Source organism: Solenopsis invicta, chromosome 2, assembly GCF_016802725.1.
Source record: "Solenopsis invicta isolate M01_SB chromosome 2, UNIL_Sinv_3.0, whole genome shotgun sequence".
Lineage (NCBI taxonomy): Eukaryota > Metazoa > Arthropoda > Insecta > Hymenoptera > Formicidae > Solenopsis > Solenopsis invicta.
The window spans coordinates 7,249,148-7,264,157 of NC_052665.1; the positions used below are offsets into that span (position 1 = coordinate 7,249,148).

Genomic DNA, 15,010 nt, shown 5'->3' on the forward strand with positions numbered 1-15,010 from the left:
GGTTAGCGAGCGGGGTTTCACCGCGCGCGGAAACGAGCGTAACCGCGCGCGCGAGTTTGCTTCGCAGTTGGCGAACGTGGCGAACGAGAGAGAGTCACGGATATTCGATTAATCCCTCGACATCGAGGTGACAGCGCTCCGCACGGATATGAAGTTGAAGATGGAGTTCCGCAGATTACCCGAGATACGATTGAATGTCGGAATCTAAGAAGTCGCGCGGCCAAAGAAATTGTTTTACGGCATCGATCGATTTTGAATTAAACGCGAGAGACTCGATTGTTACATCTGAATTAAATTTCGGTAGCGTAAAAATAAGGATAAGATTCCGCCTCCCTTCGCAAATTTATAACCGTTATTACCCAGCTGCCATATCGATATTCCGAATACGTCGACTTCAGCCGAATAAAGGTTGGTTCCACGGTTAACGTAATTATGGCACGCGTTCTCGTTGTAACGTTCGCCAAATTACCCGTCTTGCATTTATGCCATAATTATAGCTCATGCGAGGAATGAAGTTACGACGCCAGGCCCCATAGAGCGTAAATGTTTTCGCGGAAGTTTATATTGGATTAGACGCAGCTCGTTAAGGTGTTTAATTCAAATTGCAGAAGTGTGCGAAGCCGCCGCGTGCTATCATAACCGAATCCTATTTATGCAACCGTCACCGCGGGCGACGCTCACGAATGCGTTTCATGTCGTTTTCCGTGAATACGTATTTGGTTGTTTTTAGCGAATTATTCCTGCTGTGTTTCGCGCGATTAATGACGCGTTTCGCTCGCAACGCGATGACGAGACTAACGTGAAGTTGTATTTCCTTGATCAAGAAGATAATGAACAAGCCGTGTTATAAAATAACGAAATAAATTAAGTCATTAAATAGTTATAAATGAGATGTGTATTATTTAAAGCAACAAAGGCAGTTGGATTTTATCCTATGAGGAGAGAGAGAGAGAGAGAGAGAGAAAGAGAAAATAAAGTTTCGGTTTCTCGTATGCCACGGATCGTACCGTTCCACCCGTTCAGAATTACTTTTTATCTTCTCGTTCCGTTTCCCGGAGCCTCGACGGGCTCTCGTGCCGTCGCAAATGCGCTCAATCCCCCGACATCTCAAACTGTTTCAGGAGTGATATCAGCCGGCGTCTCGGTGCCAGTGCAGATTCCCTCGCAGACCCCGGACCTGGCGGGCAACTATTGGCCGAGGCTCCAGTGATCCCAGCTCTTCGGGTTCCCGCCCGCGAGCTTGCTCGTAGGCCAGGAGAGCCCGCCGCCGCCGAGCGCCACCCCGGGCGCGGTGCCACGACCGCTCCTCGCCTCCCTCGGGATTCCGACGCAGTCGACGCAGCATCAGGCCCCCAGCACACCGGCGACTACCCCGGTGCACAACTCCGACACCAGTGAGTGAAACGACTGAATTTCCGTGATTCCGTGCACCGTCGCGCAAGAGTGATCTCCTGTCCCGAGACAGGGCGCGGTGTTTCCTCGCGCTTGGTTGCCGACGGTGACAATCGCCACCGTCGCGATATGTCGTCTGACGACGGACGCGAAGAGAGACGCTACAAGGAAAGCTCGCCCTTTCGATAGTTCGCGTGACAGCGTGGCGCCGATCGCATCGAAGACGCGCAGTTAGTGTTGGTTGTGCGTGGAATGAACACAGCTCCGAATGATGACACGAGTGTCGGAAATTTTTCTTCAGTCTTGTAAGTTGAAGAATTTCGTTTCTTTTTTTCCTGATTTTTTTTTATTTTTTATTTTTGCGTACACTTATTTATTAACGAACGTTCTCTATTCATAAATGCAAGCTGACACAAAGGCCGAACAGGCTTTTTATCGTACAGAGCATGATAAATGACGTTGCAATTGCTTTATAGTGTTCCGATTGATCGGGCAATATTTAATTGTTCGTAGAGTTAATATCATTAATCGTGTAATTTCCTCGCATGCTGAATTAATAACTCGCGTCCTCGAATGTCGTTTACGACCGTCAATTTTCTGAATGGCAATACCTATCTACGAAACTATTCGATTAGGATTAGAAGATAGGATAGGTTTTCCCTCCATTCCTCCCACCCCTCCCCCTCCCCTTTTTGAACAATTTGTAAATTTGCCGACGCCCGCATTGGCGATCGTAATGGAGCAGCAGCTCGTCGCAATTAAATCCTCTTTGAAATTGAACGAAAAGATTTTTTACCAACGCAATCTGATTACACAGAGCGGAATTTTTAGGCGGCGCAATAAGTTTTATAATTCAAGCTGGAACCAATAGACTTTTACTCATCTTCCACTTCGTGTCTGATCTAGATTTCGTAGATGTATACGCATGACTCCGGGTCACGCAGGGTAATTACCTATTCACGATAGTGTGTGTAAATGATTTACGTTACGCTACCGTCGTTATCACGTCGAGGATTTTTGCGTGAAGAACCACTAGTCGTGTTGGTATAAAAACAAAATTTCCTTAAGATATTCACTACGCGATTTGAAAATGATGTCTCGCACCTGCCGACATAGCTGCATAAGAATCTTTTAACAAACAGCATCGTACAAACGTGTGCTCAGGAAAATTATTTTTCACTTCGTCCAACGTGCGCGAATTCTCCCTTTTAGTTATCCGAAGTCGATCGATGTCAAGAGCATTCATTAAATTTACAGCGGCTCTCGTTTTTCGGTATTGGGGAGCTTTATTACCGGATTTATTGGATAGCGCCGGGCGCATATTGTTTGCCGCACGTTGTATCGGTTTCCGGCAAATATTTTCCTTCGTGTAAGGGCGGCCGCGAACCGCGTGGAAATTGAAAGGGAGCCGCAGACACGTAGGCGGCTCCCGCCGAAATATATTCTCGCGAGAGTTTAGGGTGGCAGTCTCCCGATGAGGCTGATTTCGTTGCGGGAGGGAACGGTTTTGCGGGGGTTGATAGCTATGCCTGGAGGGCGGCTTTTTTCAGCGAGGCCGGCCATCGTGTCTGTTGGCAGATATGGCGTCGGAAGACACCGCTCTCGAAAGGATGTTGCGGCCCCAGTCCACGTCCGTTTGCGAACGGTGTGTATCGATCGGCAACTCATTTTCGCGGAAAAAATATCCCAGAGATATGTAAAGGAAATAATTTTTTAATTATATATTTATATTTATTTATAATATATTTTATATTTTCTATTTATTCTTTTGAAAAAAATTTTGCAATACTTTTTTTACATTTCTGCTGTTGTTTATTTGTTTGTTGTACTTGATATACAAATATTGTTATTGTATTATTATTAATGCGAGTGGTTCTTCACGCGTGGGTTCGTCGCGCTTTGCAAATGCAACCGGACACGCAATAAAGATCGGCGCGTGTATTTCGCATTACGCTAGATTTAAACCTCATCGAGATCAGTGTGCAAGATTTATCGAGAATAGCAATATTACAGTTTCAGATCCCCTTTAACGTAGTAACGCGAATAGCACTTTTTTAAATTTCGCGTAAGCTATTTAACACATTGTTACGAGCAATGAACAGCAGATGCGGAAAATGTTCGATTTGAAACTCTCTCCTCATTTACGCGTATCTCCACACAACCGTTCATTCCGGTCCAAGATACTACACGATTCTAGATTAAGACAATCCAATCCGTAGCTTGTACCATTCGTTATTACCATAATGAAGGCACAGTGACAGTATGAGGTCGTGAGGAATAAACCGACGTAATCATAGGAAAGATTTCGTAAGTGTCACAGTAATGCCCGAAGGAGGCAAGTAGCATTGGACGTTTCCGTCGGGTATTTATTGCTATTAATGTAAACGTATCGCTGAGCTAATGGACCGAGGAGGCGGATTCGTCCTTCTAAGCGAATCGCGAATATTGGTGCTCGCAATAACGAGAAATCTTATTGGCATCGAACTCGTTAATCGTCGCCGCACACACGATCGAAGCACATTCTTTCGATTATGCTGTATAAAGATAATTGTAAGATAGCATTTGTTACTCTCTTTAAACCAGTACTGTAAATTAGAAATAATTATCACTGTATATATACGTAAATAAGTTAGACGAATTCTCCAGTTACGTTCGAACGTATCCACCTTATAAACTACGCAACATCTTATCCGTGTATTCAATGTTTTCCCCTCACCGAAATGATGACTCCGTTACTTAAACCGTGCAGCAGCAGAACTTCAATAAAATCAAATGATCTGAGCCTACATTTATTCACCTATCATTTCACGAAACGCGCCGAACGCGCAAGCTTTTCGTTCGAAGACGAGTTTTGGAACGGATAGGCAAACACGTGTAAAATTAATCACCAACAAGAATACGAGAAAATACAGGGATTTTGCATAATAATTTTATGCGTATTATTTAAAAGGGTAATCCCGCGAATATAAGGCGATTGTGTTTATTGTTATTTTAAAGCTACTATCTTTTTACCAGCGATACGTTATCGCTTTGCATTGCGGAACTTTTACAATAACAATTTCAGCAATCGTAAAGATAAAAAATTTTCGCGAGTCTATTATTCATGAAACATAATGTAACTTTGAAAAAAAAAAAAAAAAATCGCAAGAAGAAATATCAACCACCTGTGCGGCCTTATTGTGATTTCAATGGGTGTGTATATGCGTGATCCATTTAATCGATGCATTTCGATCACCACCTAACCAGGGAGAGTAGCACGTTTTTTTAGTAATTGAGTCGTGCCGCACGATCGCGTCGAATAATTAGTCACTGATTCGTAGGTGTGGAAAAAACGGCGTGAAAACAGCGACTCGATATTTTCGAATTTTATCGTTCCAGAACTCGACGGGGTTTTTTTTTCAGGAAGCAGCATTGTGTGTGTGCCGATATTTTCTGTCGCAAATGTGAATATTTGCAGGCGTTTCTCTTCTTTTTTTTTTCTCGGTAACGCTCGGTAACGATCGTTTTATCGACAATGCTAACGCGTGTCGTAATAAATGTAGGTGACGAACTCTCTACAATTAATCAGCAGCCAATAGATAACCGTGGACGATATACATTGTGTTAAACAGTAACGTGTGAAGTATGTGTAAAATTACGCCGTTCGGAGCGGTGTCGTTCGTTTCTCGTCGGCGTTTACACGGTCACGTAGGGCTCGTGTAAACTTGTTGAACGTTTATACGCGAAGAGCACTTAATCGAGAGTGTACCATGTACATTAGTAAATTTATATTTTTGGAAGAAAACGAAAATGAAAGCAGCGTGAACTGAAAAAACGTTGGGAAATCTTCGGTGCATCTGAACGGCACCGCTGTAAAATCGATCTCGCGATGACTAAACTCCAGTTCGAGACAACTTTCATTTAAATCAGCCAGTACCACTTCCTTGTTAGAGAAATTTCATTCAACGTGAAAGAAATCGTTGAAGAATTTTTTTTTCACCGTTAAATTACACGTAGAATCTTTTATGCAAAGAATTTTGCTCTCTCTTTCTTTGTGTTAGATTTGTAAAATATTTTATCATTTTGTTATTTGTATAAAAATATTGCCATTATCTATATGCATATATATATATATATATATATATATATATATATATATATATATATATATATATATATGTATGTATGTATGTATGTATGTATGTACGTATGTATGTACGTATGTAATTTCAAAACTAAAATAGAGAAAAGGGTGTAAACACACAAGAGAGATAAAAAGCGCCCAGAATTTGAAAAACTTCACAGGGATCCGAAGTAGACTGAAATATTTCACATTTTCTTTACAAATGAATTTCGTATTAATTAATTTTTCCAAATTATTGCATATATTTACGTGTTTAGACATTAATTGATCGTCCTTTTCGCGATTAAAAAATTTAATCTAGCAAAATTCTAAATGTATTGTATGCAAATATGCTTCTTCAGTGTACTTGCAAAAATAAGATTATACAAAATTGGAAGAAAAAATTGTACAAACATTTGCGTTTATCGATATTATTACTCTACTCGAAGAAATATTCCAGGATGAATTGAATACGCGACCGCTAAACGGTTGCGTATTACACACGTCTGCACGAAGATCCTCTGCACACAGGCGCTGCACTTGCAACAGGCTGTGCTGTATTATCGCGCGAATAGTAGATTAAAGTACTTCTCATTTATTATGTTACCTTTGTAAATCTCTGCGTTGGCATAGAACTTTTGCGAATTGAACGTTACCGCAATTTTATGCATATAAAATGCGTTTGAGCGAAATTATGCTTTAGTCGTTATGCAACCAACATTACGCGGAAGTGGTTACGCGACTTTCTTATTATCTGTAATGATATTACTAATAACAACTACAGTGTATGAGTATTAACAAATTTATTAATGAGAATAATATATTATTGCGACAGTAATCTATGTAAGTGTTGTGAATAATGAGATAATATTGTTGCTGTGATTAACTTTAAGATTGTAAGTAGTAGGAAATAGAGAACCACTGTTAGGTGTCACTGTCTCGATTCAATAAATGTTATTTCATTTTAATGCCAAATCATCATTCTTTATTCGTAACATCATATTCCACATTAACATTGAGTAAGCTCTTATAACATAGAATCTATTGCAGAATACTAAAAATATATCAGAAAAAACATACATATAAAAAATACACAGTACGTAGTAAAATATTTGTAGTAATGCTGCACAACATTACGTATATTATTTTCACAATTATATAATAATACTTTAATAAAGTTTTGTAAAAAAAAGAAAAATAAATAAAATGCGTTTTGTTGTACATATTAACATGAAAACGTCACGATTATTTAACAAAAATAAAAGTTTTATATTAAAGAAAAAAATCTAAATGTTGTGCATTATTGCTACGTGAGACTTCATGTCCTGTTTAAAGAAAATATCACATTTTAATATTTAAGGTAGTACGAAGAAGGAAACAGGTTTGTATGATACTTACATCTACTTATACAAGGTAAGTTATCAACTAAAACTTGCGACTTAAATCAGTCTTTAATAAAAATAAACACAATTATATAATTAATTTTACTATAAAGCGACAAATTTGAAAAGCTTTGCAAAAATTTCGATGTCAAAATCGTTACGCAAGATAATAATTAATGTTACTTAGATTAAATATAATATTAACGTATATAAAAGTAGTAATGTCGACGCCAATAGTGGCCAGAAGCTCTTGTACGTCTTTGAGAAGAATAATCAGAGTCAGGCAGCAAAGGCGTTCTTTCTGTGTTCAATTTAATCTCACGTAAATAAGCACACATTTGAATAATGAATCGTGCTATTATTAAAACAGCCCAGATAATTACTAAAGTTAGATCTGAAAACAGAATCAAGTCGATAAAGCGTAAAATGGAGTTACTTTTGCGCGAGATAAAGCAATGAAGACATACCTGCACCTTGAAATGGCGGATATACGAACGCTAGTTCAAATCCGGGTATAGTTACTCTCCTGATTATAGTAATAATAATATATTTCAAATTACTTCCGGCGTAGTAATCGACCGCGACGACTATGAAATAAGATCCGAAAATCGCACGTGCCATCAATTCAGCGACATAGGACATCGTCGCCAGAAATGCGATTATCAGAAATATCAGGGTTACGAACATTGGCCAAAATAACCAATTGTTCTCCAACATATAAAACATTTGCGCTACAAGAAACGATAATAAGTTATGTATCAGTGTACATACGGTTGTGTTAATTGCGACGTGTGTCGCTATCGCGCGCGAAAATTTCATCTAGTTAACAGACGCCCAGATACATCATAATCGTCCGTTTTACGCTGGCATGCGGAGTGCAAAGCGCTCGATTCAGAGTAAATAGCGATCGCGCGATCATCTGTCGACAGGATAGAATTGGGCCCGATTCGCCGCTACCGCGCAGTTGCGTATACACGCATCGCGTAATCTAAATAGGTCCCGGCGCAGAATAAATAAACGGGGACACAATTAGGTAAATGCGAATCTTCCAAGCTGGTTACACCGTGACGTGGGAGTCCCGCCGACAGGGTAGACCGGCATCGCACGCGTGTGCGTGCACGCGTATCCCGCGCGCGGCGCATTTTTGCGTTTGTGCCCGGGCGAGGGTAGACGAAGGGTAGTCGCGGCGTTATGGTGAGAAAGGTGGGAGGCAACGTGAATGCGCCATGCCGCTTCTGCATGGGGGATTCGGCGAGCGAGGTTTCCACATGAGCGGCCAGCATTGATAGAAGCTACGGGGAGAAACTGACTGTGCGCCTCTCATCCCTTCGCCAAACTCGAACTAACTTCGGGGTGGCGGCGCACAGCGCTCTATCCCTCCGCTTTTAAGCCTGGCTTTCATTATTTTCCTATAATTCGCAACAGCCCTTCGCGAGCACCGCGGAGTGGAGAGGCCTACCTACGATTCCCTCCTTCGTTTTCCTATCCTTTCGCGTCTGCTGTATTCCGAGTTGCGTTTTGTTCGCTGTGTTAGTACTGCGAGACTTGTAGCTCTGGACGCGACGATTAGGATGTAAATTGATTATTTACGGGGAAAAAAAATACAAAAAATGTCTTTTGAAAAAGGGAACGCTAATATATTTTTTACTCATTATCATTAAAAGCCATGTAGTTTTCTAAAACGCGGCTTTGATCGACACGTAATACGTACCTGGAGCATAAAGATATACGATGCACGCACATAAGAATCCTAATGATACACTCCATAATGGTATAAAAAAAGTCTTGAAAACAGTGGACGAGACCACAAATGTCATACCTATCACGATGCTGACTGAAAAAGACAAGAGTTATTAAAATGACGCGTATCTTCTTGAAAAATAAGTTAAATTATAGATATTATATTAAATGCATATTGTTTCGTTGAATTATAAAAACTGATGCATAATTACTTGTGGTGCTAAGGTGCAAGTATGTACCCAGCATGTATCCCAAAATGCCCTCTAGTATACAGCTCGATATAAAATAATCTATACAAACGTATTTATGCCCTATAATAACTGACAAACAACCAATCATCAGGACCAGCGCGCAAAACACCTCCGCGTATACGTCATCTGAAAAAAAATGGCAAATAATTATCTAGATCTTTCATAAGTCACGTAATAGAACAGTAATTTTGCAAAGTTACAAGACTGCAAGAAAAATATTTTTGCGTTTAAAAAGATAAACAAAAATTATTGCTTGAAAAAGATAAATCGCATCTTATAATGCTATTATAACGCTATTTTGTTAGAGAGCCAAGAGAAAGATAATTTTATCATCGTGAAATGCACGCAAAAGAATGATTTTATTAAAATATCTAAAAATTTAGCTGAATATAAATCTGAAAATAATTTTGTTAGAATGTTAAAATAATTATGAGAGATATTCAAGCACGGTGGCAATGCTGCAAAAGGTTTTTGACATTCTAGCCAATCAGTTCGAGTCTTACATAATTATTTTGAAATTCTAATGAAATTATTTTTAGATCTATATCTAATTAAACTTATAGGTACACTTTCGTTCTTCCCATGCAGAAATACGAGTACGTTGAAGACTCTAATATTATTCGTTCATGCTAAAATAAAATATAGAATACTGTGATCTAGAAAAAGAAAATAAAACATACTTAAAACTTGACAACTCTCCGGATAGAGCAGAGGATTGCAAGCGTACGTAAAGATCGGGATGTAAGCCGATGAGTAATTTCTGTAAGTAGCAACTGCGGCATAAACTGATCCCGTGCCGGTGAACGCACTGTAGATACGTCTCATATTACTCGTATGAGAGCCTGCTGGTATCTAACAAAAAATATTCTTAATCATACGTTGAGTCTTTTTAATCGTGAATTATTAAAATACATTCTATGAACGGTAAATGGAGCATCGGCAATCACTGTTAGCTGATCCCTACAATTTTCTGTAATTATAGTGCGTGTATATCAAGAATAATTGAATCAGCAGGAATAACGGTTTCGCTATCAGTTCTATAATATAGCGGCATTTACCGAGAATGAATTTTTATCCGTCTAATATTACGAGATACCTCGTCGCCGTTCCGTGCAATGTCTTGCGCGGTCAGCATACTCGCGATCGCATTGAAATATGTATCCAGAGTGAAGTCTTGCCTAGGCAGATAAAGACGGTACATCTTGTACTGCAGCGAGCTTTTTTCACAGGGGACCGATGAACCGTTAGGTGCGAGAATCGAGGCTGGCTGCGTGTCTACTATTATCATGCCGTTTTCCGTATGAAGCTTTTGATACGGCGACACTTCGATATCGAATTCCATGTTACAGCCACCGGGTATCGGCGCTGCGGAGAACAACAATCGGCCAATGAACGGCGCTGATGGATTCTCTCGATACTCAACCAATTTTGCCATTACGCCCGCCGTCGAAAACGGTTAGCCATTCAACCCATTTACGCGCGACGGATAATAGAGATGCGCCGCAAATTAATCGAATGCACATCTTGGTATGATTTGTGATTTATTTGTGCTACCGCGATCAACGTAACACGGCTATTTAATTTAATACAGCATATAATTTTTCGGTCTTTATCATGCAAATATTGTCCTCTTGCAATTGTCTTTATACATATAATATGGCCATTAATTTTATATTATATTAATAGGCAGCGTTGTGCCGGCGCCAGATTTAATTTCACAAATAAATGTTATTCGAAAAGGAAAGTGTGAGAAAGACAGACATACATTATTAACATTATTAATATTATTAATGTTATTAATATTATTTGTACTTACCATTTCGACCGTACGTAACAATCACGAGCAATGCATCGAGATTGTGCACGTTGTTGTGCTCCAAGAATACCTGGATCGGGGCTGTTACATCGTGCGTTTTTACATACAAACCAATGTTTGATCCGAATAAACTTCTGTCCGACACTTTATCAAGTAGCGCTTTGTCGTAAGATAACGTGGCATTGTATTGAAATGTATGAATTTGTAAAACAATAAACCAAATATCCGATGGAACCTCGGTCACAGTGATGGTTAAGCGAGTAAATGGGGCTAAACTTATTCGTTGTTTAATTACGTCATTCTCATGATTATTCCATAAAGATACGTTTATTCTGACGCCGTCTGCAATATAATATATCGAACGTCGACATTAATAAAGATAATTACGATAATTATATGATACTTTATCATTGGAAATTAAACATTTCTGCGATGTTTTATATCCCTCGATCTATTTAATTTGCGACACAACGCAAACGAGCGAATTATAAATAATCATATCCTAAGTACAAAACAGCATATTAAAAAAACACGTTTGCAAATACTAAAATATTTGTATCACATTTTATATTAAAATTTTGTTAGTGAAAGCAATTCGATGAATAGCAATTACATGTATACATATCTAAAAAAAATATCAAACTTGCTTTTCAAAAAATACAATATATTATTTTTTATCGATCACGATCGATATAAAACGACTTTGATGCTGACAGCGCTGTAAGCATCATTTCATTCTTGTTGTTTATCAAATATTTAACAAGGACAAATGACGCTTAAAGTGTTATGAGCACCGAAGCGAACGCAGCCAATGTAGGGAAATATTAGAGCTACAATTTGAACGTGATGAATAAATTACTTGGGTGTATTTTATTGTATGTATTCTGTACGTATTCCGTACACGCTTTTTGTTCTTAACGACAGTTGTCGGTGTCGTTGCGCAGATATTTTACATGGCAAAAAAGCTGCGCAACGACAATAGAGTAAAGAACAAAAAGCATATACAGAATACATACCCTGTGTGTGGATATCTAGATTTTTAGATATATTTAGTCACTGTTCGAAATAACAACTGAATACCCGAATATCCGGTCGATATTATTCATATCGCAATCATTGATATATTCTAATATAATGGCTTTATTGCGTATTGTGTCAAAAGATAAAAAGAATAATAATAAAGATTTGCTCATAATATAAAATATTAAACCATTATATATAATAAACATTATGGTTTACATATTTACATATATATGAAAATCTTAATTAAGAAATATAAATAACAAATAACATGTACAAACATCTAAGTGTTCCACGTTTATTTTATACGAATATTCAGATGTCTAATTGCACGAAAAATATATTAGGATATCGAAAAATTGCTTGCATATTTTGGAAAAAATACAACTATTGGAATGTACAGTTGGAAAATTTATGATCAATATAGCATGTGTCGCATGCTCCAAACGGTCCACTCAAATTTTTATGTTAATTTAACACAAGCTGAATATTTCAGAATACAAATATTATGTAAAAATTTAACACACCAAATCTAACACTTTAATATAATTTAAAAAAAAACAGGGAAACATATTTTTCGGTTCAAACATTGATTATATTGCTACAGTTATGAGCTAAAAGGTTGCAACACATTTTCTACGATGGTTTTTGGAATGTAGGCTTGCTCATCGATCGGCGAACGTAATTGGTTGGATCCACAGGAAAGAAGCAATTACGTTCGCTGTTCGATGAGCAAGTCTACATTCCAAAAACCATCGAAGAAAATGTGTTGCAACCTTTTAGCTCATAAGTGTACATTTAATTTATTCATTTATTTTAGAATTGACGTATCAAAATTTCTATGTTTATGTTATTTGCTCATTTACTCATAAATTGTATTATTTTAATAGTAAAGACTGTCGAATACTAATATAATACAAAATATTAAAATAATAACACAATCACATTATATTAAATTAACATTCAGTGGATGTTAAAAACTCAATACAAAAATATTAGTAAGGATCGGTTTGAACATAAATACAAAGTATTTTCTATTGTGTACTATTAATATGTTTCAAGTAGATATCAAGTAATAAAATCTTAACCTGAATATTACTTACACATTTTAAATAATACGAATATGTATCAAAGTATTATTTGCACTTTTCAGCAAATATATAAGTATAGAATTATATTCTAATATTACACATTTATTTCAAATAGTAAACAAATATTCAAATATTAAAAAATATTTATATTAGTATTATAAGCAGAAACAAATGGGGGAAAAAAGGGATTTTGCTAAAATGTCTATAAATTTAGCTATAGATACAGATTCAAAATTATATATTGGACCATAATCAAAATAATTATACAGAAACACTCTCAAGCACAATGTCAATGCTACAAAATGTTTTTACATTCCGGCAAACCGCTCTCGATCGTCCAACATAATTATTTCAATGATTCAACATACTTATTTTTTTTTTGCTGTATCTATGTTTTTAGATACTTCAGCAAAACGGTTCTTTCCATACGTATCACCCGTACATTTTACGCAATGATTAAATATTATTCGTACACACTTGTCACAGTGACTAAGTATCTGGACACCTAAATGTTAACTCTGAGGTTTACACGAAGATGTTTACAACTTCGTGAGATTCGTCCGTTAGAACATTGAGGTTAGGTGCGCTTACCAGACACTGATACGGCAGTTGTATTTTCTAACGCCGTCGTCAGGTTACCGTGGATAAGTGATAAAAGCAATAGAAGGATAACGGAGCGTTTCATGCTGGCGTATATCCCACGGCGCGTAATTACACTCGGCCAAAAGTCTAAAGTGTGCGAGCCGGCGTTTTCGACGCTACGGCGTAGAATCAGTGGTACGACGCAACAGCTGTCATTTGACACTCGGGCGGCTCTACGAGCTCGTGCTCGTTCGTGGCGCTCGTACGTACAACGGCGGTACGCACAATTCGCGCCGTCTCGCTCGCTCCATTCATAAGCGGTACGGGGCTGCCGACATCGCCGTCTCGCTCACGCTCGTTACGTATTTAACGTAGGCTCCCCGTTTCGCGAGGCCGCCGGTTGGCGGCGCGTCAGTTCGCCCAAGATGGCCACGTTGGATCAATGAAACGCGAGTAATCGTAGTGAAAACACAAATTGACAAGTGTGCGGGCGAACATCGCGGCTTGATCGCGGTGTAAATGGACCATGGGCAAGGACCAGGAGCTGCTCGAGGCAGCGAGGAGCGGCAACGTCACCGTGGTCGAGAAGATCCTCGGCCAGCGAGCCAAGAGGAGTGGTCCACTGGCAAGGTGGGTGTCACCGGAGCTAGGCTGTCGACAACTTCTGCCTCGCTCGTCGCCTTTCCTCGTTACCGAGGTCATTTCCTCATTCCCAGTTCCCGGTCTGCCGTGCACCGACCCTCCAATGATTTAATGACCGAGCCGAGTCTCGGCCTCGAGTCCGTCGACACGGACGTCGTCTCGCGCATTCCATTATCGAACCGCCACCGCACGCCGTGCTCATTTCGGCACACTCCGATCCGCGTCTCGCGCCGATAAGGTTGCCGTTGCCGTTGCCGTTGCCGCGAGCAAGGATTCCTCGGCCTACTCGGCTCGCTCGGTTTCGCAATTTTCACCGCGACGGACGGCCGCGGCAACGACGGCTGATGAAGAGAGTCACGCGAACGGGGTTAAACGAACTCCCACGATGAATGAGCGCACCGGCCTTCTCCTCTGCTTTTCTTTTTACTTCTTTTTTGTCATGATGACGCTTCTTACGATAATTCCTTCACGCTCGATCGAACGTACCGGTGTCGTCGTTCGATTAATCCGTGGCTATCGCGATTGACCGCTCGACCAGGATTTCTGCCGTTAGCTCTACCGTTAATTACACGAATCATTTCGCCCGCGTTTCCACCTTTATTTCGTCCGCATATTGCGATTCCTATTTCAATTTTGGGCGTCGATTAAACAACGTTTGGATGTAATGGTATTTAATGTAACTAGTTTAACATTTCTGTCTCTCTTTCTCTCCTTCTAACATAGTGATTTTATTTTATTAAGATCTTTTCGTACGATTGTATACGCAAAAAAAAGTATTCTCGTGATAAGAAAACTAATTACTCAATTGTTTTCTGCTTTTAAGTAACTGCTATCTATACGATATTTCCTTGACAATAGTTTTAAAACACACTTATCTTATCATTTACTTGAAACACATTAAAAAACATATATACTCTACTTATATAAGTATATATTACTTATTTCAAATATTCCACAAGTTTATACATCTACAAGTCCAGAAGTTTATCATC

At 38.9% G+C, this 15,010-nt stretch overlaps 3 protein-coding genes across 4 annotated transcripts in view; 2 read left to right on the forward strand and 1 right to left on the reverse strand.

Moving 5' to 3' along the window:
- Positions 1-4,536, forward strand: part of LOC105200938 (paired box protein Pax-6) — a 35,094-nt gene extending 30,558 nt beyond the window's left edge. For both annotated transcript variants that reach the window (XM_026130127.2, XM_026130126.2), the window contains exon 10: positions 1,122-4,536. In XM_026130127.2, the coding sequence (XP_025985912.2) occupies positions 1,122-1,210 (89 nt within the window). In that variant the 3' untranslated portion in view covers positions 1,211-4,536. The remainder of the gene's footprint in view (positions 1-1,121) is intronic.
- Positions 4,537-6,456: 1,920 nt separating this feature from the next.
- LOC105200790 (transmembrane 7 superfamily member 3) lies at positions 6,457-13,614 on the reverse strand. The gene is made up of 8 exons (XM_011168510.3): positions 13,386-13,614; positions 10,684-11,025; positions 9,964-10,232; positions 9,548-9,719; positions 8,829-8,993; positions 8,588-8,710; positions 7,344-7,607; positions 6,457-7,270 (listed from the first exon to the last, which is right to left on the reverse strand). The coding sequence occupies exons 1-8, from the start codon at positions 13,477-13,479 to the stop codon at positions 7,077-7,079; spliced, it is 1,623 nt and encodes a 540-aa protein (XP_011166812.2). The 5' UTR covers positions 13,480-13,614; the 3' UTR covers positions 6,457-7,076.
- A 153-nt stretch (positions 13,615-13,767) lies between these two features.
- The window catches only part of LOC105200791 (ankyrin repeat and SAM domain-containing protein 1A), a 44,694-nt gene continuing 43,451 nt past the window's right edge, over positions 13,768-15,010 (forward strand). The window contains 1 exon segment of the mRNA XM_011168511.3: positions 13,768-14,006. Within this exon segment, the coding sequence (XP_011166813.3) occupies positions 13,903-14,006 (104 nt within the window). The 5' untranslated portion in view covers positions 13,768-13,902.